The sequence below is a fragment of the Solanum dulcamara genome, chromosome 12, assembly GCF_947179165.1.
Source record: "Solanum dulcamara chromosome 12, daSolDulc1.2, whole genome shotgun sequence".
Taxonomy (NCBI): Eukaryota; Viridiplantae; Streptophyta; class Magnoliopsida; order Solanales; family Solanaceae; genus Solanum; species Solanum dulcamara.
Window position 1 is genome coordinate 9,357,380 of NC_077248.1, and position 24,851 is coordinate 9,382,230.

The 24,851-nt window shown below is 33.1% G+C and overlaps 2 protein-coding genes across 2 annotated transcripts; one reads left to right on the plus strand and one right to left on the minus strand.

Annotated features, from left to right (window-relative positions):
- The first annotated feature begins 7,786 nt into the window (after positions 1–7,786).
- Positions 7,787–10,297, plus strand: LOC129876314 (DELLA protein GAI-like). Its single transcript, XM_055951725.1, has 2 exons — positions 7,787–8,382; positions 9,012–10,297. The coding sequence occupies exons 1-2, from the start codon at positions 7,940–7,942 to the stop codon at positions 10,060–10,062; spliced, it is 1,494 nt and encodes a 497-aa protein (XP_055807700.1). The 5' UTR covers positions 7,787–7,939; the 3' UTR covers positions 10,063–10,297.
- A 370-nt stretch (positions 10,298–10,667) lies between these two features.
- On the minus strand, positions 10,668–14,632 carry LOC129876614 (short-chain dehydrogenase TIC 32 B, chloroplastic-like). Its single transcript, XM_055952092.1, has 8 exons — positions 14,382–14,632; positions 12,274–12,505; positions 12,078–12,157; positions 11,831–11,984; positions 11,679–11,757; positions 11,459–11,543; positions 11,330–11,376; positions 10,668–11,120 (listed from the first exon to the last, which is right to left on the minus strand). Exons 1-8 carry the CDS (start codon positions 14,491–14,493, stop codon positions 10,938–10,940), a joined length of 972 nt encoding a protein of 323 aa, XP_055808067.1. The 5' UTR covers positions 14,494–14,632; the 3' UTR covers positions 10,668–10,937.
- Positions 14,633–24,851: the final 10,219 nt, after the last annotated feature.

A 24,851-nucleotide genomic window follows, 5' to 3' on the forward strand; every position in this document is an offset into this window, starting at 1 on the left:
ACGCGACAAATTCAAGGTGCGGTGCCATGGTGTATGCTTTTCGCGGATGACATAGTCCTGATCGATGAGACTCGCCACGGAGTTAACGCTAAGCTGGAAGATTGGAGACATACCTTGGAGTCTAAAGGGTTTAAGTTGAGTAGGACAAAGACAGAGTACTTAGAGTGCAAGTTCAGTGAGACACCTCAAGAGGTTGATGTTGAAGTTAGGCTTGGTGCTCAGGTCATCTAAAAGAGAAGTAGTTGCAAGTATCTTGGGTCTATCATGCAAGGCAGCGGGGAGATTGACGATGATGTCACACATCGTATTGGGGTAGGGTGGATGAAATGGAGGCTCGCTTCCGGAGTGCTATGTGACAAGAATGTGCCACCAAAACTTAAGGGCAAGTTCTACAAAGTGGTGGTTAGACCGGCTATGCTGTATGGGGCGGAGTGTTGGCCAGTTAAGACTTCTCACATTCAAAAGATGAAAGTTGCTGAGATGAGAATGCTGAGATGGATGTGTGGGCACACCAGGAGCGACATGATTAGAAATGAGGCTATTCGGGACAAGGTAGGAGTGGCCTCGGTGGAAGACAAGATGCGGGAAATACGACTGAGATGGTATGGACATGTGAAGAGGAGAGACACAGATGCCCCAGTGCGGAGGTGTGAGAGGCTGGCCATGGATGGTTACAGAAGAGGTAGGGGTAGGCCGAAGAAGTATTGGGGAGAGGTGATTAGACAGGACATGACGCAGTTACAGCTTACGGAGGACATGACCTTAGATAGGAGGGTGTGGAGGACCCACATTAGGGTAGAAGGCTAGTTCATAGTCTCGTTATTCTTCTCTATTCATAGGTGTAGTAGTGCATTACTATCTCTTGCGCTTTGACTTCTGATTTCTGTTATTTCTGCTATTATTTATTACTTTCTATGCTTTGATTACTCAATTTTACCTGTGACGCTTTCATTATTTATTTAATCGTTATTTGTTATTAGTCTTTATTTATTTGTATTTATTTGTCATCTATTCGTTATTTGTTTCTTGTTTTTCTCATAAAGCTTTTAATTTTTTATTCTTATCTAATATTTTTTATGCATTTATGCTTTTACTGAGCCGAGGGTCTCCAGGAAACAGCCGTCCTACCTTGGTAGGAGTAAGGTCTGCGTACATTCTACCCTCCCCAGACCCCATGTTGTGGGATTTCACTGGGTTGTTGTTGTTGTTGTTGTTGTTGTATATATATATTGAAGTGGGGACAAAAGATTATGGGTTAATTAATATAATATTAATATAGGGTATGGGGAGGGGGGCACGCGTGTCAGTTTTTTTTTTTTTTTTATTAATATTTCGGAAGAATATATATGGGGAAGGGGGTGCACGCTTGGATTTGTTTATTACATATATATATATTCTCGGAAGAATATATATGGGGACGCGTGGTATAAATTAATATTATTTATTTTTATTTTATTAATTATTTATTTTAAAAATAAAATCGGATGTGAATATATATATTTTGGAAAAGAGACATAATATTAATATGGGTATATGTGCAGGGGACAAGCATGGAATAAAAAATGGTATAGGGATATGGGAAGGGGGACAAAACATATAATAATATATATATTTTATTTATATTTTTTTATTTTTAAAAAATCGGATGAATTTTTATTATATATATATATATATATTTATTTTTATTTTTAAAAAAAAAAAAAATCGGATGAAAGAATACATATTTTTTTATTTTTTACACATATTTTTTATTTTTTAAATAGGAATTCGGGTGAATATATATATATATATATATATATATATATATATATATATATATATATATATATATATATATATATTTAAAATGGACAAAGAATGTTGGGCGGGGCACGCGTGGATTAAAATAATATTAATGTTTTAATTTTTATTAAAAAGATAAATAAAAAATAAAAAAAAATAAAAAAAATCGGATGAATATAATATATATATATATATATTATATTCATTTTTTAAAATTATTTGGAATAAAAGAAAACAATTATATATTTTATTATTATTCAATGTTTATTATTATTTATTTTTATTTTTTAAATAGGGGACAACGGGTGATGGGCATTATTAATATAGTATTAATATAGGTATGGGTAGTAAATTAAAATATATATTTTATTATTATTATTATTATTATTTTTTTATTTATTATTATTATTATTATTATTATTTTACGGAAGATTTTAATTATTTATTTATTTATTATTATTTTAAAAGAGGGACAAAAAGGGGTGCAGAATATTCTTATTTTATTTTTAATTATTTTTATTTTCTGATGAATAAATAATATATATATTTTTTAATTTCTTTATTTATTATTATTATTATTTATTGATTTATTTATTTATTTTTATTTTTTTTGACGAGGAGATGACATATATATTATTTGCGTGTTGTAGTATTAATGGAAGAATAAAAATAATAAAAAAAATTGTTAATTCAATATTAATTATTTGTTATTTAGGAGAAGTAATGAAAACGTAAAATTAATTAGTGAAATTGGTTATCAAATTAGACGAATTAATTTACGATCTTCTTAATTTTAACAAAAGTAAAATGATTAACCTCATTGTAACTAATTATTAATTTACGAAATAATTAATTATGGTAAATAATAATTTTCTTTTATAAGTCAAATTTAAATATTACTAAGAGATAATGACTATATACCAAAAAAATGCATATGTTATGAAGATAACAAATTATTTAAAATACACTTGAAAATATGCATGGTTTTATAAAAGTCAATTATTTTAATTTAATTAAAATTGAAGAAGTCTAAAATTAAAATAAGATGAGCATGCATTAATTAATTAACAAACCTCTCATTTTTTACAAAGTAAATAATTAACTTCAGTTTAAATAAATTAACTTGAAATATGAGTCTATTAATTAAATCCAACTAATTAACAGAGCTATTTATTTTAAAAATAAAAATCTTTTGAAACAACAATTTTTTTTGAATAAATAATAAAATATATTATATTCAAGAATTATTTTATAAAATATATATATATATAGAGAGAGAGAGAGAAATTAATTTAAAATGATGATACCATATATGTATATTTTGTTTTATTATTATTATTATTATTATTATTATTATTATTATTATTTAATTATATATATATATTTTTTATTATTATTGTATTATTATTATTTATTATTTTATTTTTTTGTAAAAATTACGTTGTTGAGGGTAAAAATTGGGTGTCAACAATAGACACGCCTCTCCTCACCCTCATCTCTACCACTCTTTCCCACACTTTCATAGTATGACTTAGAAGCTTAATATCTCTATAGTTGTCACAGCTCTGGCTATCCCCTTTATTTTTGTAAAGCGGGATCATGATGCTCGATCTCCATTCTACGGGCATCGTTGCCGTCGTAAAGATGACATTAAATAACCTAGTCAGCCATTCCAAACCTACCGAGCCCGCACTCTTCCAAAATTCTCCAGGGATCTCGTCAGGTCCGGTCGTTCTTCCCCCGCGCATCCTACGAACAGCATCCTTAACCTCATCGACCGTAATACTCCTACAACCCCCAAAATCGTGACTCTTTCCTGTATGTTCCAAATCTCCCAACACAATTTCTCTGTCCCCTTTGTCATTCAAAAGTTTATGGAAGTATGACTGCCATCTTTGTTTGATAAGGGTCTCCTCTATCAATACTTTTCCGTCTTCATCTTTAATGCACTTCACTTGATCCACATCGCGTGCCCTTCTCTCCCGGTCCCTGGCTAGCCTGAATAATTTTCTGTCCCCATCTTTTTCTTCCAGTTCAGCATAAAGACGTTCAAAAGCTTCCATTTTTGCTGTTGCAACTGCCGACTTCGCCTCCTTCCTCGCTATCTTATACAGTTCTCCATTCGTCCACTTCTCCACCTCATCCTTGCTCTCCATCAACTTAGCATACGCCACCTTCTTTGCTTCCACTTTCCCTTGCACTTCTCCATTCCACCACCAGTCCCCTCGATGCCGACTACGACTACCTGTCGAGACTCCTAGCACTTCTTTTGCTACAACCCTAATATAACTAGTTGTCCTATCCCACATATCGTTCGCATCCCCACTACTATCCCATGCCCCCATATCCTTCAATTTCTCTCCCATCTCAAGGGCACTAACCGTTGTCAAACTCCCCCATCTGATCCTAGGTCGTTCTTCCCCGACCCTCCTCGTCCTTATCATCTTTATCCCTAAATCCATCACTAGGAGCTTATGTCGGGTTGTAAGGTTGTCGATCGGGATGACCTTACAGTCTTTACACAAACCCTTATCATCCTTCCTGAGGAGTAAAAAATCTATCTGAGTTTTAGCCACTGAACTACGGAAGGTTACCAAGTGGTCCTCCTTTTTTGGGAAACTCGAGTTGGCTATCACCAATCCGAAAGCTCTTGCGAAATCCAACAGTGCGGTTCCTCCTCCATTTCTGTCCCCGAAGCTAAAGCCCCCATGCACATCATCATACCCTCCCGAAATAGATCCGATGTGCCCATTGAAATCCCCTCCCACGACAAGCTTCTCAGTAGGTGGTATGCCTCCCACTAACTCGTCCAACTCCTCCCAAAAGCGCCTCTTATCCTCCTCGCATAAGCCCGCTTGCGGCGCATAAGCACTAATAACGTTCAACGTGATCCCTTCAACGACCATTTTAATCGACATCATCCTATCATTAACTCTCCTAACCTCCACCACCTGATCCCTTAAATCACTGTTTATTAGAATGCTTACCACATTTCTATACTTCGATTTACCAGAAAACCAAAGCTTATACCCGTCTACCTCCTTAGCTTTAGAGCCGACCCATTTTGTCTCCTGGACACAGGCTATATTTATCTTCCTCTTCTTTAGAATCTTAACCAGTTCTATGGATTTACCCGTTAACGTCCCAATGTTCCAAGAACCTATTCTCAGTCTAGACGCTCCTTTAACCCACTTACCTCTCCTTACCCTCGTCCCCGTCCATGAGCGAGAACATGACCCTAGTCTACCATCACTATCTAGAGCCACGAAAATGCGTATGAACTAATAAATTATTTGGGGGTTTAAAATCGGCAAAGTGTAACTACAAGTATATGAACAAAGGATAGAATATAAAGATATAAAAACCGGAGGTACCAACTCCGGTAGAAATGAACCTGGTTGCCGCCGGAATATACTGCTCACGTCGGAATACTGTTCACATCGGCGTACTTAATTTAGTTGCAGCGGTTGTTCGTCATCGAAAATACAGATCTGTACACCTGGAAAAAAAAACACTTTGCCGGAAAAACTAGAGCTTCGCCGGAAAAACTTCTTTGGAGCAGTAAACCGGAACTCGAACTCAAACTCAAAGGTGATGACTCCACCACCAAAGACAAATTCCTGTAAAGCTCCGATGTAGCTCTTTTTATGAATGTAAGATGCGAGAATGGGAGCTCCAGATTCAGCCAAAAGAGATCTTGGAAAAATGAGATCGAAAGAAAGTGCAGAAAGAGGAAACAGAAAAAGCACTAGCAGCTCCACTAGAAGCTTCACAGTATCCAAGTTCAGAGTGCAATCATTAACAGAGTGAAGAGAGGTAAACGCGATGTGCGTCTGGAGCTCCAAATTACCTCTTTATTAATTTGTTCAGCTTAGCAGAGCCCTCGACGAAAAATCGCCGGAAAATATGGCATCTATCTCCACTCGTCGTTAATTGAGGTAATCTATCTTACTGACAACACTATGAAGAGGCAAATTCGGAATGTATTACCAGTAATTCTCTGTTCGTTGCTTCTATTGATTGCTACTGAAATTGGAAATTTTTTACCGATTTGCCGATGGAGCACAACGGACGATTGTATAAATACATGCTTCTATATATATCAATAGCCTATTATCCCCAAGTCTCAAGATCCCATTATGACCTAGATATTGTCTATGCTTAATCTAACAAGAATCATTGGCCTTCTAAACAGCCTTCGGGAAGGCATGAAACCACCGTCAATCTACATTATATTAAGTGATGGGAATGAATTTATAACTACTCAATTGAAAAAACCTACCCTACCTGGACGCCAAGCAATTGTAAAAAGATTATAGCACGATCTCTGACTTTTGAAAGGAGAAACTATGGAGATGGGCCTGAAATCTGTGGGTTGAAGCGTTCCTTGCGCTAGAATGTCCTTCTTCCCTTCTCTCCAAGCCTAGAACAGCTTTTGGGAGGTTTCTAAGGTAACCAACATCTATTTTGGCACTTAAGGAAAGAATGAGATAATAAAAATACGCCACTTTTTTGAATCTGTCCCATCGAATCTCGCTCTGGCGGCCTAATCCCACCACAGCGGCGTAGCACTGATAGTGCTCGATAAAATGGGGCATGAGTTTTTACTCGAACTCCAAATGAGGCAAACTCGGTGGCGTTGGAAAGAAGATTCATAGACCTTTAATTTGATAGGTCATGGGCAACCTAATTCATTATAGGCTGAGAGGTATGGTCGTTTGAAGTTGACCCTAGTTTAAACTCAAGTCCGAAATTAAATCAGAAAAACACTTTCAACTTAACTTTGAGATGGGAGCATTGTACGATCTTAATTCACAAGTAATGCACTCACATACCAAGGAATTAATCATAATCTTATGACGAATGAGATTTGTATATTTTTATCACAGATATTTTTAGTAATGACGGGTTAGGTCGTTACACGTTTGACTTTATAACACTGACTTCCTCTTACATTTGACTTTATTTTTTTTTTATTTTTTTCATTTTATTCGAAAATCAAAGTGTGGACATAAAATTTTCAAATACAACTTCAAATTGTATTTGTAATTTGAATAACAATGAAAACTTTATTTTCATTTTCACTTTGTTTACTTTTATAATTTTTTAAAAATATAAAATAACCCTATTTAAATTCTATTTTATGTTTAAATCATATATCATGTTTTCTTAAAAATACATTCAAAATCTAAACATTTATTGTAAAAAGTATGGTCAACTCAACTGCGATTTTAAATTTTTTAAATAAAGTTTAAAAAAATAATGGTCAAACGGCCACTAAAAATCTGACATATTATTTCTTTTTCTAGATAAGAGAAATACAAATAAATTAAAATTAAATCAACTTTCCCAACGAACTTTTAAACACCACCAACAACAAACAACTCTTATCTTTTCAATCTTATACAAATAAATACATTTTTTGTAAAAAGCTTTAATCTTATATGTGCTTTGCGAAAGATCTGATCTGTTTCCTTCATGTTTGAAGGAAGTGTTGCCGGAAAATATTGGATCACCAAAATAATCAAGCCACCGAAGAAAATGATTGGGTGATACAAATAATAATATACAATTATAAAATACACGATTCCTTTTTCTTTTTTTCTACTTGGAATGAGTCTCTCTCTAGAGATTGTGTGTTACTTGTGTTTAGTAATTTAATTGTAATGTTGTCCATAAAGAATTTGCAAAAATAATTAATTTGGATAGGATTAACTAACTTGACGTGTTTTTTAATATAGAAAAGAGATAGATTTGTCAAATTGTATTTTATTTACATTGATGAAATATAGACTAAAAGAATTGTTATAAAAAAAAAAGAAGAAGGAAGGTTGGGGTAATATTGTAAGTCGTAAGAAAAGTTAGTGTGATAAAAGTTAAACGTAAAGGGAGATCTCAAAAATTATTTTAATTATTAAATAAGAATTTATATTTTTTAAATATGTTAAAAGTAATCTGCAAGAATAAATATTTATTTTTAGAATAAGAACAAATAAAAGTTGAGTTGAAAGGCGTGTATTCGGTCTTTACACGTATGAAATGAAAGCGAAATCTGTCCGAAATGACCAAAAAGAAAAGAATACATAAAAAATGTTTTAGGGAAGCAGGAAGGTAATAACTCCAGCAATTTATCAACAGAAAAAGAAAAGAAAGAAAGATGAGTTCAGGAGAGACGTCCATGGATACAGTTATGGAAGATGAAGATTCCTTTGTTTCTGATACAAATGCAGTCGTCTACGCTGCTTCTGATATTTCAGGCTGGACCCACAGTTTGATCTCAGATAACAATATTACTAATTCATCGTCTTCTACTAGTGTAGACGACCGCCACCACCAGCAGCAGATTTCTAATGCTGCCAGTGGTGGCGGTGATTCGATGAATGTATCATCAAGTGCATCTTCCAGATGGTTTGAGAATAATAAGCAAATTGATGATCAGCAACAGATTAGGATATTTAATGTTGATTTCAGGGCACTTTGCAGTAGATCTGATTTTCGTAGCCCTTTATTGGCGGATACTGGTCGGACAGTGAACGAAGAGATGGCTTGTGCCGAGGCGATCCAAGAGAACAACTTTACTCTAGCAGATGTACTAATCAGCCGATCTGGGAAAGATACTTTCAATTCACAGGAAACGTGTAGTCTACATGCCCAGAATGTTCGGGATCGAAGGGTTTCTTGAAGACTCTCAAAGATCAGGCTGGAATCTTGTATTTGTTGACAGGGAGAATGATGTTTTACTCCTTGGAGAAGACCCATGGGAGGTATTTGTCAATAATGTCTGGTACATCAAAGTTCTTTCATCCGAGGATGTGCAGAAACTAGGAAAGGAGGAGGTTGAATCCCTAAATTGCGGTGCACTTGAAAGGATGACCAGTAATGATAGTGCTGATGGTCGAGATTTCATGTCTGGACTTTTATCTATAGGTTCACTCGAGTATTGACTGTTGTCGTTGTTCGATAAACCAATTGTGGTTCACCAATTCTCTGCTTCTGAAGAGCTCGGTGTTCTTTAGCTTTGGCTTAATTAATCCTGTCTCATTTCTTTGACATAGTTCTTTATGTAGTAAAGACTTAATCCATCTCCCATTTGTATTACATTGATATTTGTATTAGTTAATCACTGTACTCAAGCTCATGCTCAGGCTCAAGACATGTGATTTAGACTAGGAATCTTTTGAGTTGTAAACCTGTCAATGCAGTTAAACTTTTGTGAGTAAAAAAAAAAAAGTACTAATCAGCCAATCAAGAACACTTACAATTGGAGGAGCAATGAAGAAAATGGCGACTTATTTTGCAGAAGCTTTGTACCAGAAGATTTACAGAACGAATCCACAAGATTTTGTTGAATCATCCTATTCCAAGGAAAAATTCTTACATATAAGCTTCTACGACAGCTACCCCTTACTCAAATTCACCCACTTCACTGCCAATCAATCCATTTTTGAGGCCTTCGCCGATTCCAAGAGAATACATGTAATTGATTTCAGCTTGAATCAAGGTCTGCAATGGCCAGCACTTATGCAGGCACTCACTTTGCGTCCTGGAGGTCCACCGGCTTTTCGGCTTACAGGAATTGGTGGCTACTCTCAGCCTGATGAAAGTAGCGATGCCTTACTGGAAGTTGGTTTTAAGCTCGCCCAATTTGCAGAGTCAATTGGTGTAGATTTTGAATTCCAAGGATTCATGGCCCATACTTTAGCTGATCTTGAAGCACCAATGTTGAATATTAGACCCAGTAATGTGGAAGCAGTGGCTGTGAACTCTGTTTTCAAGCTTCACCGCCTGTTTTCCATTCCAGGATCAATCGAAAAAGTGCTGGATTTAATAAAACAAATACAGCCGAAGATTGTGACCATCGCCGAACAAGAAGCGAATCACAATGGAAGTGTCTTTACGAACAGGATTAACGAAGCATGGCATTACTATTCAACAATGTTCTATTTGTTGGAGAACTCAGACTCGATTAATCCCAATACTCTAGACTTGGAAATGGCGGAGCAGTACCTAGGGAGGGAGATCTATAATTTGGTGGCTTGCGAAGGGACTAAGCGAGTTGTGAGACACGAGACGTTTGGTCAATGGCAAGTGAGGTTTAACTCTGCAAGGTTCAACCTGGTTCCCCCGAGTTCAGATAAGTACAGACAGGCAGACATGTTATTGTACTTGTACGCTAAGGGAAAGAGATACAAAGTAGAAGAAAAAGATGGGTGTCTTATGGTGAGTTGGCATAGTCGCCCGCTCATCGCCACATCTGTTTGGCGCGGCTATGTCGCCTAGTCTAGGGAGTCGGTCAATGGGTGAACTCGTTGGACAAATTTAAGAGAAAACAACTTTCTTTCTTTGGCTGATGTTAAAAAAATCTTCTTGTTTGCTATAACACCTAGCAATGTGGTCACTTGTTAATAAGAATGTAATCAACGCATTCTGAAGTGCTTTTTATTTTGAATTTGGAAAATGGTCAAATAAATTCTTGTATTATCAAAAATAGTTTAAATATACTACTTACATTATACTTTGGAGCTAAATATATCTTTTACATTCTAATTTGGCACAAAGCTACCCTTAATTTTTACGGAGGGACAGTGTCAAACTCAAAATCAAGAGATATCCGGAACTGTTTTGGTGCGGGGAGGGGAGGTAATTCAAATTAAAGTTGTTTTTGAAATTACAAAACAAAGTGTTTAAACAAAAAAGACGTGGGGTTTGTAGCTGCAAGCCCCAAGTCTTCCACTACTATTTGTAAACTGCTAAGTTCAGTTTGATATGAGTTTGGTATGATAATGAGTTTAATGCCTTATTATCTCAAGGAAGTATATTATAGAGCATGGTACAATCATACAACAGAATTTCGGCGTCTTATGTGAATCGTTAAACTAGCTAGCTTGTTACACATGGAAAGGTTCAACTAAAGTTTAAGAGACATTTTCACAGTCATTACAAGGTTAATTGAGAACCAAAAAGAGAGCAAAAAACTAAAATTCTAGATACATTTAAAACATAAGTAAGCTAACTTAAAGAAACATACACAGATAGACTATAAATTGGGAACAGAACCAGACAAGCTTAAACCTCCTACCTTCTACAACAGTTTCACAACATATGAATGCTAAATTGCAGTAATAACAACTTTCAGGATTTCGAAGGACTGTGTTCTACTTATCAATAATCTTTTGAGATGCATTTATCAGATTGTTACTGAAATCCCAAAGATTTCGAGCTAACACGTTGTCTCGTGCAAGCTTGCTTGGCTTATACTCGTTGCAATCAGAAAAGTACTTTCCAGTCACTCCCTTCAAACTTGGATGGAGGGCGACGTAGCAAGTTGTAGCTGCCCCCTGGAAAATAAATCAATTTTGTAATTAATCAGCATTTTTCAGCTTTCAAATGTAATGACAAAATTGTCAACCTATGTTATTCAGGCTCTTTAAAAATAGTACTGTTGGATTTGTCTAGGATCCTCCAAAAGCTATCTATATTTGGAGGATCCGACACGGTGCAAAATCATTTTTGGAGGGCCCGATCAAGCAATATAGTTGTTTGTTACCTGAGGGACATTCTTCCACAGTAAACAAGTGAAAACCCTTAATATTCCTGCCAATTAGAAGAAAATATTCCAATTAAAGCTAAGTAATTCATCGAGCTAATCTTTTGTGCGAGGGTTATATATACGTACTCATCAGAAAGGCTGAATGTTTCATGAGATTCGTCATAATCAAACCCGGATGAACTGAATTGACAGTGATATTTGCTCGCTCTTCCTGCATTTCCGTTTCTAAATGTCCTTTAACTTGTCTTAAATGAAGTTAATGAAATAGACAACAACTCATTAGCTTAAATATTCATCCAGGGGCTGGATAACTTGTAGTAATTAGTATGCAGACTTAGCCAATTACCTGCAAGCAGCGGGATAGCTCATTGGCGTGTAGTAGGTTGGCTAATTTGGATTGTCCATACGCCAATTTGTCTTGATAACTGGAACGAATAATCACAATGTAAAAATTGATTCCACTACGTAATTATTGCTATATAACCTTGTGAAGGTTACCTGTTTTTGTCGTTGATATTGTGGAATTGTATTCCTTCGTGAGGGCAAATTAGGTGAGCTACTGATGACAAGTTCACAATTCTACCTTCAATATCAGTAGCTCTTGCAGTTTCCTTCATTTTGTCTAGAAGAAGGTTAGTCAAGTAGAAATGACCTGAAATTTTCCCCAAAAAAAGGAATCAAATCAGCCACATTCATGAGGGAAATAATCTATCCGAAATCTTGATATTAGAATTACGTGATATACCAAGATGATTTGTAGCAAATTGTATCTCTATTCCATCCTCAGAAAGCTGAAATGGACAGAACATGATACCTGCATTGTTTCTGTTTTTCGCAAAGTATGTTAAAAAAAAACATGGTACACATGACTCATATTAGACTCTTCCTAACAATATATCAATGGTTGAAGATGCACAATGGATAAAGATCGAGTGAATTACATTAAGATATTGAGAGGAAGGTTAAGTGCTAAGAAGTTATCAGCAAATGCCTTGACCGATTTCAATGAGCTGAGGTCGAGTTTCAGAATATCAACACGTGCAGTTCTGTTTTCGTTCAAAATGTGCTGTTTTGCTTCTTTTGCAGCCTCCATATTTCTTGCAGCAATAATGACATGGGCTTTCCTCAGAGCTAAAACTCTTGCTGTCTCCAAACCAATGCCGCTTGCACCTCCTGTGGACAAAATGTGTTATCGTATAAATACAAATTACTTCAAACTTACCAGAAGCATCACACGATCTATAATCCATCAACAGTAGATTCAGAATTTAGACTTACGATTTTTCTCTATCTATACTTATTATTTTGTAAATATATCTAGGATTCGACCCCAAAAAGGCGCACTTATTGTTATATCTGCCACTGATTAGCACATGATTATAACATATTTAAGGGTGTATCTCTTCATAAATTTCTCTTTTCTTTTTTTAAATAATATCTGAAGGCAAGTGTTGACTTGACTTAAGTTCTGTCTATATTTCTCCCTTCATTCTTCGAACAATGCAAGTTACAATTTCTCCAGATCCGGTCCCACACCGACTGGGGACGAGAGATTTGGTCTCCTCATATAAACTTGGACAATGCTAACTTTATGAATTAGTTTTTGGGTTTTGTTAGACCTTGTTTGCTTTAATTATACCTTATAAATATTTTTGAGATAATATTTTCTGCTTATTTGTCAAACAAAAAAAAAAAACAAGGAAAAATCACTTACATTCAAAACGTTTTTCGGGCCAATATTTTGCTTCATACCAAACACACTAAAAGTTGTTTTTTTCTCCTCTATTTTCCTCTTGCTTCCACATATATCAAATATCCCAAAGGTGTTGAGGGAAAAAAAGCCCTAAAGGTTGCACAAGTAGGAAATAAATACTCCTTCATTTTAAATTAAAAGTCTCAAATTTGCGAATCCAAATACAGAATAAAAAGGAAAAAAATGTAGGAAAACAATTGACACGTGGTCCGAATATTGTTGGCGTCAACTTGAATACCGAATATGAGTTAAAAAAAGAAGAAATAATTGACACGTGATAAATTACTTTTACAATTGGTAAAAGCCTAAGGATAGCGGTTATCACTAGGGGTGTACATGGACCGGATTGGTTTGAATTTTTTACAAACTAAATCAAACCATTTGTGTCGAGTTATTAAATCTATAAATCAAACCAAATCAATAAAAGCTGGGTTTTTCGATATCAATTTTTCTCGGATTTTTCGGGTTTTCTCGGGTTTCTCGGGTTTTTCATAGTATCTAATAAAATGCATAGAGCAGTGCTTCTTAAAAAGAGTTCTAGTACAAAATATTAACATATAAGATGGAGGCAGAACATTGTTTAAAGTTTTAACGTTATAATATAACTTTATAAGATGAGCTTTTTTTGTATATTATTTAGATGAGTTTCTCAAGTTCAAATCTAAATGTAAGAATGAAAACAAAAATTATGAAAAATTTTAAAAATATATTTATAAATTACATTTTAATAAATATTTTTATGTATAACATAATTTAAAATAATATATCTATAATCGGGTCGGTTTGGGTTCGGTTTGACTTTTTTTAGTTAAAACCAAATCAACCCTATAATGGTCGGGTTTTTTTTCCAAACACCAAACCAAGTCAAACCAAATCACTAGTCAGTTTTTTTTCCGATTTAGTTCGATTTGTCGGTTTGATGCGATTTATCGGTTTGTCCTGTACAGCCCTAGTTATCACCAAGCAAATCAAGATCAAGAGAGTGAATAACGAATGATTCTCTAAACTCAAAAAGTGATTGACTCAAACTTGAATCGAGTATTTTACAATGCACCTAAATCAGTCGAATTATCAACCGCTTGTGGTTTTTTCGGTCGGTAATGACCATGCATTTAGTAGTGAGAGTTCGTAAGGTTGATTTTTTTAATACGTTTAAAAAATTATATTTTTTTATTCTAATATGTTTAAACTCACAAAATTAGATGTCATTAATTAAAAATTACAAAATTCAAAAATCTATATCAAATTAAATTAAGATAAACAAATTAAAATGGAGAAAACACGTTACAGTGAAACCTGTAATAACAACAGTGAGAGATCTAGCATCAATGCCACCAGTAACCTCCTCAGCAGTGGAAGCTGATCCAAATCCACTTGCTCCTCTCGTCCCTGTTATCATTCTCAACATCTTTTTTCCTTCCTTAATTCTCAAAAATATGTTTATTTTTTTTCCTTTTTCTTTCTATAAGAGAAGTATTTGTGTCTTTGTGATGTGAAGTGATCAAAAAGCACAACCTATATACATATAAAAGGAAAAATGTTGGGAAAGAAAATATAATTAATTAAAGATAAGTCATAGAGGTGGCAAAATGGATATTGAGGTGGCAGTAGGTTATGTTGAGATAGAGAAAGAATACAAAAAATGGGAAAGTAAGATATTGGGAGATTGTTGGTAGTGAATTTGTTAGACAAAACGACATATACACGCATTCAATGTTCCATTCGATTAACTCCCCTCTAATTTACCCTTTACTAACTTTTCAACTGTATTTCCATATTTAGGTTTCAACAAAAAGAGCAATTCCTCATGGAATCAAAATTTTCGAAATCTCAGTAGGCGTTTGGTCATGAGATGAATTAGTAGTTTAGTTGGTTAATAATCACAATTTTTATCTGGTTAGGCTTTGATTACAACAACAACAACAACAAATCCAGTATAATCCCATAATGTGGGGTCTGGGGAGGGTAGAGTGTACGCAGACCTAACCCCCACCTTGAAAGGTAGGGCGGCTGGTTAGGCTTTGATTCCTTACCTTATTTTCCCTCATTTTTTTTCTTTCCTTACGACATTCCAAAAAAACAATCACATCGTCAATGAATATTAGGTAACCTCGACAAAAAAATGCTATTATATCAATATTATCGAAGTAAAAGTATGTAGGCAGATTCATAATTTATATTAATTGGTTCAATTTTTAAGATTCTTCGTATTGAATCATTAATATATATATATATATATATATATATATATATATATATATATATATATCCTCTTGTATCGAATGTTATGGCTTCAGATATATTTCAAGTCATAAAGTTACACTTGCCCCTATATGTTAGAGGTCGGATCGACTGGATTGATTTTGTGTATTTATTTAATTATCGGTTAGTAAACGCGTTAAATTAATAATCAAACTATTTTTGAAAAGCCTTAACAGTTCAATTTTTTTATTAAACCGATAAAAAAAAATGTTCCTCTTTGTGCATAAAAGTATCCAAGAATTACAAGCAGAAGCAACTTCAAATAAAATATTGATAAAACAAATTTGTTTTCTCTCTAGTTAAATAGCAAATTTGGATGCAGTAACACGGCAACAATTTCTCAAAAAGAAAAACAAGGTTAACTCACACTGATGGGTAAAACTCTACGAAAGAAAATATGATTTGTATTTGAAATCTAAATTCATTGTGATATAGTTGGAATAAAAAGATAATTTAGTATAATTTAATTCGATTATCCGTTTAATCATTAACTAAAACCATAAAATCGGAACCAAACCAATAGCCCAACAAAAATAATTACAAAATCACTTAAACGCTGTTGATTCAATAACTCATACCAATAAATAAATTATAACAATTTTTTTTTCCAATTCATTTATAGTTAAACGGATATTTACACACTCCTACTTTATACATACATTTAGGTTTCGACTATTGAACCTTACCCTCTCTTACGGTGGAATTAAGGTGCTCATAATTAATTGAAGCAGCCTTTAGAGCATTTAATTACATCTAAATAATGGAGCTTATTAATTGTACATATCTACTTTGAGCAACAAAAATAAACATTATACGTATGTTACAACGTACGTTTAAATTCTGAATTTATCGTTGGAGGCTAAATCAAATCGAATCATAATCGATATTTTTTCAATATCAAGTTAAATCAAAGTACTGAACCATGCATTTGTTGGTTTTGCAAAAGTCTTGGTAATATACGTACTCCATTTTACACATTTCATTTTTAAAATGGCATACTTTGCTCAGATATAAAGTAACATATATATTAATTCATGATTAAGAGGAATATACAAGCTGTATTTGAGTACTACAACACAATACTTATTAATTAAATTTTTTATAAAAGTGTTTGATGTAATAATGGTGCAATAAGTCCTTTGGTGCTGGAACTGCAAATATTGGTTGGATACTGTAACGACCTGTTCCCGTCATTAGGGATAGGTCAATGGAAAAAGATTTCGGGCCAGAAAATTTTGGGTAGTAACTTCAAAAAATTTGAGCCTAGGCCAGACTTGGACGAATTCTGAGTCAAGTGAAGTCTAGGGTGATCACGTGAATGATGGGAGGTCAAATCTATAATTTGATTGGACAGGCTGATAGCCAAGACGATATGGAGAATTTACGGCTTCGCGGAATCGAATTTGGCATGAAGGATATAATTTTAATGCATTTGGGGAAGGGGTGTATTGAGAAATGGGGGCTTGGAGCACTAACTCCGAACTAACTGTTTTCGCATATCCCACTAGAGCGGGAACTGTCACGCCAGAGTGGGACAGTCGCGACTTAAGTCATGAAAAAGACCAAAAATGGTCTTTTCTACAACAATCAGTTTCTAAAACCCCAAGAGGCGATCTAAGGCGATTTTCATTGATTTTCCACGGATTTCCACGCTTAAGGTAAGGTTTTTACTCCCTAGATTCATACTTTGATTCCTAGAAACTAGAAGTATGGGTGATAATCATTGGGGAGGGCTTGAACTGAAAATCTATGGTGGAAAATAGTCTTAGGGTAAGGTTAGGATCATGGGTTTGGCCTAGGGAGTGAAATTGTGTTATATTTCCTGATAGTTAGGCCATTATATTGATCATTGATATGTATTTAATGTTTTCTAGACCAAGAACGAAAAGAACGAACCCGGAAAGGGAAGGCTCTTGCATTGTAAGGTTGTGAAAGCTTGAAATTGAGGTAGGTGATGGTCTAGTTTTCCGTATGTGTTTCATATACTTGTTAAATTGCTTTGTGATATGCATTTGTGTATATGAATAGAGAAACATGCTAGATTATGTGTGAAATGATCACTTGCTAGCCTGTTATTGTGATGAACCTGTTCTTGGTGGTATAAATGTTGTAAACATTGAATGTTCTTGTGATTGTGATATCTTAGGATCGGGTGTCACATTTTGACATTTAATTTGGATCGGGTGACACGTTCCGACACGTATTCGGATCGGGTGTTACGTTCTGACACATACTTGAATCGGGTGTCACGTTCTGGCACAAAGTTGATTGTTTGTAGGTCCCGTGAGAGGACCCTTGTGTGAAGTTATAACATGTGGAAGACATTGAGTTGTGATATTGAGATGTTGTTTACTTATTCTGTATATGTATATGTCTATTGTGTTGAATTTACTTGTATATGATCCGCTTACTGGCTAACCGCGTGATCCTACCAGTACGCTGTTATTTTTGTGTACTGATACTACTCTTGCTCTGCCTTTTTGTTGAGTACAGGGCATATTCAGCCGACTGCGGAGAGACCTCGGTTAGAAGATTAAGTTTGTTCGAGTTCAAGGGTGAGCTATTTGTTTCACGCTGTCATGGACTCTTCCATGTTCTAGTTCCCCTTTTTCAGGACTAAGACTTTAGACACTGTTTTATTATTATGTTTTCTTGTGGAAGTGTTTTCCTTTCCTTTTCAGACATTGTTAGAGTTTTGGTACAGACGACTTTCAGTTTTCTAGGTTGTTTCCGCAATTCTTGACATTTGATCTTTTTTTTGCTGAGTTTATGAGGACTCAGTCATTATTCTAGTTTATATCTTGCTTCCGCATATCTAAGCTTGTGTACATATTTCAATTTTTATTGTTGGGCTGTTAGAATAGTTTTTCCACCAGAGAATTAGAGTGGGTGTCAGTAATGACGGGTTGGGATCGTGACAGACACCCAAAAGTAGAAAGGTCTAGCACATATACTACTTGAAGTCATAACGGACACGAAAAAAAGTTTATGTTACACATCGAGTATAAGAAAATTTCACATTATATTAGGAGAATGCATAACTATCCCCTCAACTATACATGAAATTCTAATGACACACCTTACTTATACATGGACTTATTATCCTCCTAAATTATTTTAAAGTGTAATAAACACACAGAGAGTAGAAAGTGTGTTCACTCTCTTAGAGGAAAGTGAAATACGAAAAAAGGTATTAAAATCTAATTAATATGGACACGTGTTCATTTTTTTAATTAATTGGTACACATAATTAATTAACGTTAGAACTTATGTTGATATCTTTTTAATTAATTTTCTTTCTTTGTTTATAAAATAGACTTAAATTTTATCATTTTTAGAAACACAATTAATTTTTTCACAACATACTTAAATTGACGAATAATTTTTTCGGTGTTTTTCATTTTTTACTCAAATACTTAACTTGAAATTCACTAATGAAGAATTATTTTTTTTGCATATTAAGAATTTAATTTAGACAATATAGAAAGAGCATAATTTAAATTAGAGTCTTTTAAAAAAAAACATAATTTAATTGCCCTCCCCTCCTCAATTATTCACGTCATACCCCTATTATAACTTTCCACCCCCACCCCCCCCTACACACTACCCTCAGCCCCAAGCCTAACCCACTTCAGTTTCTTCAATTCTCCATCAATAACACCTCGCCGCCTTCTTTTGTCCTTTTCACTTCAATCGGTCTTTCTCAACACAAATTCAATTAGAAAAAATTATTATTATTTTTTTTCTTGGATTAGAGTTACAATTTTAGGTAGTTTCTTCATTGGAGATTTTGGACCATATTTAATTTATGAGACACAGGCGTAGACAAGATTATTTTTTGCTTGTTTTGTTATGTATGTGTTTTTCCCCTCTCCTGCAACTTACAAGGCTACAAGAAGTTGTTTCTTTTTCTTTTTTCTCATAGTTTTGATAAGAGGTGTTCCCTTGATTAAAAATTGATTTAAATTAAGAGTTTCATCAAATTAATTAAATAAATTAATTTTTATTTTGTTTTGATTTAGATTTAAATATTAGAAAATCAATAATATTTGATATGATTTAATTAAAAACAAATCAAAGAAAAAATCGAACAATATATTAATTTTATAATTAAGATATATATATATATAATATTAACTTTTTATAAATAATTTTAAATACTTTGTATGCTTTTTCATGAAATATTATTTATCTCTGATAAACTTTGTACTTTAAACTCATTTCTAAAAGGAAAAACATGAATCCAAACTCTTCAACAAAAAAAGAAACTATGAGATTACCTATATTTTTATTTTGTATTTCTTATCAATTTTATTCATTGATTAAAGCTTATAGATTTTAAGAAATTTATTCCATAATTTAAAAAATTATAGTCACCACAAATCACAATAAGAGGTTAGTAGTGGATACAATGCAAGAAACTTTGAATTAGACGTAAAAAACATTTTTCATCTATTCTGATTTAGATAGGCATTTCACCCTCACCTCAGGATGAGAGAACTTTTTTGAACCCTAACTCATTTCAACAAATTATATAAATAGCTTTTGATTAACTTGGAAGTGTAAAAGAGAAATTCAATCTTAACTATATATAAGGTAAATAATAATAATAATAATAATAATAATAAAAATAAAAATAAAAATAAAAATAAAAATAATAATAATAATAATAACTTATCTAACTTCCAACTTCGAGTGTCCAATATGATGATGATGATAATAATAATAATAATAATAATAATAATAATAATAATAATAATAATAATAATAATAATAATAATAATAATAATAATAATAATAAAATAACTTATCTAACTTCCAACTTCGAGTGTCCAACATGCAACAGAGCACCAAAAAAATATTTTTTTTCTTGTTTTGCTATATATGCATGTACTTTTTCAGACGTTCCCCGTTTGAATAAATATGTTGGAAAAGACAAGCACTAAAAAAATGTTGCCTTCATGTTATTTTGTTTGTTGTCTTTCTCTAGATGCTCTTCGCGCATGATAGTTAATGTGTGCTATGATGAGGAAAAGAGGCAGAGGGAGAGGACCAGAATGTGGCCAAAAAATATCATTACTGACAATAGGAAGTTATGTGGGAGCTCGAGTGGTAGGAGAGGCGGTAGAAACACATGCACAACCTAACCCCCATTAATCAGTGAGGTGGAAAATAGAGACATAGAAACTTCAGCAAGGTCTGAGGTGGTTCGGAGGTTAAGTCTGAATGAGACTCTACCAACAACGGTAGATCTATGAGGGACCCCAAATCCAACTTATTTACCTTACGTCAAGGAAGCTGAAATTAATGAAACAGTGTCAACAATTAATATTGTCACTAAAACTAAATCAGCTACTATTGTTGTCACGGAGGGAGATACTGGAGCCATAAGGCAAAATAAGATAAAGGAGAAGATTATTGAAGGTGAGCACAAGGAACCTTGGACTAACGTGTTCGGAAACAACCGAGCAGCTAATAAAAATATGAACTTAGTCTACTTTCCTCCATAAATTATTGATGCATAAACCATGGTCCAACTAGAGAAGTAAGATGTTCAATCTGAAGAGGAGAAATGGAAGTGCGCCTTTATTGCTTATGTCATTGGGGAATGTCCTCGGTATAACAACATGAATAGGTATATTACTTTGAATTGGACAGCTATGACTAAACTTGATGCGTACCTTCGTGAAGAAGGGTACTACATAATAAAGTTCCAATCAATCAGTGATATGAAGGAGATACTATTTACTGGTCTTTACATCTTTAACTACGATCTATTATATTGAAATAATGGTTCCCTGATAGGACGTACAACCAAGATATATGTGCGCATGGAACACTCTTATGGTATAGCAGATGGACAACTCAAGATGTAAAGTGCACATGGCATGAACGACCCACTTATAAAGTTGTTACTCTTATCATAATTAAATTTCTCTATGGTCGCCCAGGATTACAAGAAGATCTGTCCATCAAAATAATAGCGTGCAATTTTTGTGTGTAGAAAATAATAACTATTCTTATATATTCAATTAGCAAATGTAATTTTTTTTGCCGATTGGCCAAATATATAACTTACTCTATTACTTTTTCTTGACAATCATGATCCAAAGAAAAACAAAAGCAAAGGCTTTTCTTAGAATGTCTCAAACATACATAACAACAAAAAATGTATTTAACTCGTTGAAACACAATTTTTCAATAATGACATAAAATTATTTGCATAAAGCTGAAAGTTCTTGAGGAATTAATTAATTATTAACAATAAGAGTGTATATCATTGTCCTATATATCTTTGGTTTTCAAAAGCAGCTTTAACAATTAGAATAACTTCAACTAATTCATTTGCTGGCTATATGCATCACATGGGTACAATTTTTACTGGTCTTGACATATAGGTACAACTCAAAGCACAGTCACATTATAATTTCTATGGTTATTTTGGCTACACATTCTTGCCTAAGCGAAACAATTTAATCTTAGAAACACCAATTAAAGTGAGAATACATATTATTTAAATATGGTTAAGTAATGAATTAATGAAGTATATACAATACACATGTTCTGCATTCATTTCTTCGGTGTAAATTAAACACTAGCTAGGTAAATATTCGTTCAATTATATATATTTGACGTAAGCTATCTACATCACACATCTCTAAATGCGGTACTTAATTTCTTAAACTCTGTTAATGCAGAATGTTTTGTGCATTGGAGCTATCTTGTTTGATACAACAACAAGGAGCTATTCATGTTTTGTTTTTTTCCTAGTTGAGTAGCTATATTGTTCATTGTTTAGTTTGTAATGGTTTAGTTCCGCGCTATTATGATCATTATTATTCAGTTAGCTAGGAAGAATTTTTCTTACGTAAAAACACCCATATAAACACGTTTTTATTGCATTATTTGTAATATTTAGGGTCTGTTTGGAAAGCCACCTGGTAATTGAATTTGGTGTAATTACTAGAGTAGTAATTACCAGGCTAATCATTACACAATCTAATAATTACTCTGATTTGTTTGTTTGTCACAATGTACAAGTGTGCTATTCGGTTGCACAATTGTAATTACAAGATTATATTAGATTTTAAAAACAAAAGTTAATTATCTAAAATTAAAAATTTATATTAGACAAATAAGAGTATTTATAAATAATATTAAATTAAATATTTAAGATATATATTGTCTTTTGAAAATATATTTATTAGTAAACATAAATTCTTAACTAATATTATAAAAAAATCAATTTATATTTTTCAAATTAATATATTTTAATTAAATTAATCATAAAAATTAAAAGTACAAGATTTATACGAACATCATGAAATGTATATTTGATAAAAATATTAAATATTATAAATATAATATCATAGTAAAGTTATTAAAATAATTAACAAAAAGATAATCTATCAAATTTAATTAAAAAATAAATGGCTTATAATATGAAATATCAAGTCAATACTACTAAAAGAACTGAAACTAAAAATATAACATAAGTTCTCAATTCAAAATAAAAATTTAACATAATACTCTTATGTCAAATTTCAACATAACGTACATAAATATGATTTAAAAGGAAAAAACGTATGTTTATAACTTTATTCAGAAATGAATTCAACAATAAAATAAATAAATAAAAAATATAATATGAAAAATTGCATGGAATCACATGAAGTAAACGTTGAGAATGAGAAGGAAATGGAAAATAAATATTATAAAATAAAATATATTTTTAAAAAAATATTAGAATAATAAAAATAAAAAGAATTTAAAATAATAAAAATAAAAATAAATTAAAATGAAAAAAATAAAATTGAAATAAAAGAAAGAAATTCAAAGTAATCAGCTTGTAATTACACCATGTTGATGGACAATGAAATGAGATGATTTAATACAAGTTTTAAATGTTTATTTTAAAACTAATGTCTACTTTTCATATGTGTAGGGCGACAAATTCAAGTGTTGAACATGATTAGTGAAAAATGCAACAAAGTTGTTTAAAGAGAGAAAAAAAAGGGACAAAGAAATAACATTTGACAAGTTTTTGGCTTCGCGCACCGGTCGCATGCTCAAGTGTCCAGTGGCGCGCCCGCGCAGAACGAAAACCCACCCTATTGGTCCTCCGCACGTCGATCGCACGCCTAGGCACCCAGTGGCGCGCCCGCTCGGCGTGGAAGCGTGGAAACACTTTTAAAAAGGATATTATTGAAATTTTACGGGAAACCCTATGTTATATGATGTTGGAACTTGCCCAGAGTCCGGGGGATTGAAGAAAGAGTGAAAAAAAAGAGGCTAGGTTACGAGGAGAGGAGAAGAAACATGTGGTACAGGACTCGAATTCAAAAAGGGAGTTGGAATTTTGAGTTTGTTTGCCATGTCTTCTTGTTTATCTTTGTTCTTAGTTAATTTATTCTCTCCCATGGAGTAGTTTCTTAGAGGGTATTTTGACAAACATTGTGTATTGATGAATATGTTGGGATTTTGATTGCCGTTCTTATGCTTGAACTTGTTATGGGAGTTGAATTGAATTGTAACCTTATTTATTAATTTATTTATTTAAAGGAAGAACATCTTAGTTAATGTTGTTGCATATTTTTGTGGATTGAATCAATATATATATCTTAAGTAATCGAAAGAGCTTGTTGATGGTTATTGATTGAATCTCAGGAAAAATAGTCGAAAAACGTTACTTCCTTAAGAATAATCCATAACATGGTCCTGCTTACTTAGATCACTAGGTTATAATTAATTTATTCTTTAACTTGAGATTTATTCGGAAGGAAAATCTGAATCTTGATGATATTCTAATCAACTATCGAATTCGAGAGAATCAATAGAACTTTAGAGGTGATAAATAAACCTGGTCAATTCTCAACTATCGCTATGCACTTGTTTCGTCTTATACCCTATCTTTTATTATTGATATTAAACCTTGTAATTATTAATTGTTTTTAAATCATTAATTAATCTACAAACGTGGTTCATAACCACAACAAACTCTCTTCTTTTGTTCACTTGAATAATAGTTAGCAAGATTTGATTGAATTATTATTTGTATCAATTCACGTGGAGATGATCTTTATATTATAATATCTTTGACTAGCGAAACGCTAAACTTATATTGTGTTTGTGCTCGTCACATGTAATTACTAGCAATTCATAACCCCCTCCCCCCGGTGAATTGGAGAGTGTAATTAAACCGTGCCCATTACACCCAATTACATGCTGACCAAGTAATTACCTGACCAACCAAACAGGTCAGATAATGTAATTACACCAATTACACCAAATTCAATTACCAAGGTGACTTTCCAAATAGACCCTTAGTAATTTGTTCATGATTTATTATTGTATGATCATGTGCTTTAATCATCAACTGATCATGGTTAATATCTTATTATAGTACTCTACTGTAATTTTTTTTTTTTAAAATTTGGTATAATCATATAGTATTAATTCAAATTTGTGTTGCTATTTATACAACAACAACAACAACCCAGTGGA

What these genes read in the sequence shown, in the direction of transcription:
- LOC129876614 (XM_055952092.1), bottom strand. Translation starts at nt 14,493, where the DNA reads ATGTTGAGAATGATAACAGGGACGAGAGGAGCAAGTGGATTTGGATCA. An exon ending in CTTCCTCTCAATATCTTAAT is followed by an intron (nt 12,158 to 12,273) that starts GTAATTCACTCG and finishes TGCGAAAAACAG; the next exon opens with AAACAATGCAGGTATCATGT. An exon ending in ACATTCAGCCTTTCTGATGA is followed by an intron (nt 11,377 to 11,458) that starts GTACGTATATAT and finishes TCTAATTGGCAG; the next exon opens with GAATATTAAGGGTTTTCACT.
- LOC129876314 (XM_055951725.1), top strand. Translation starts at nt 7,940, where the DNA reads ATGAGTTCAGGAGAGACGTCCATGGATACAGTTATGGAAGATGAAGAT. An exon ending in CTAGCAGATGTACTAATCAG is followed by an intron (nt 8,383 to 9,011) that starts CCGATCTGGGAA and finishes TAAAAAAAAAAA; the next exon opens with AGTACTAATCAGCCAATCAA.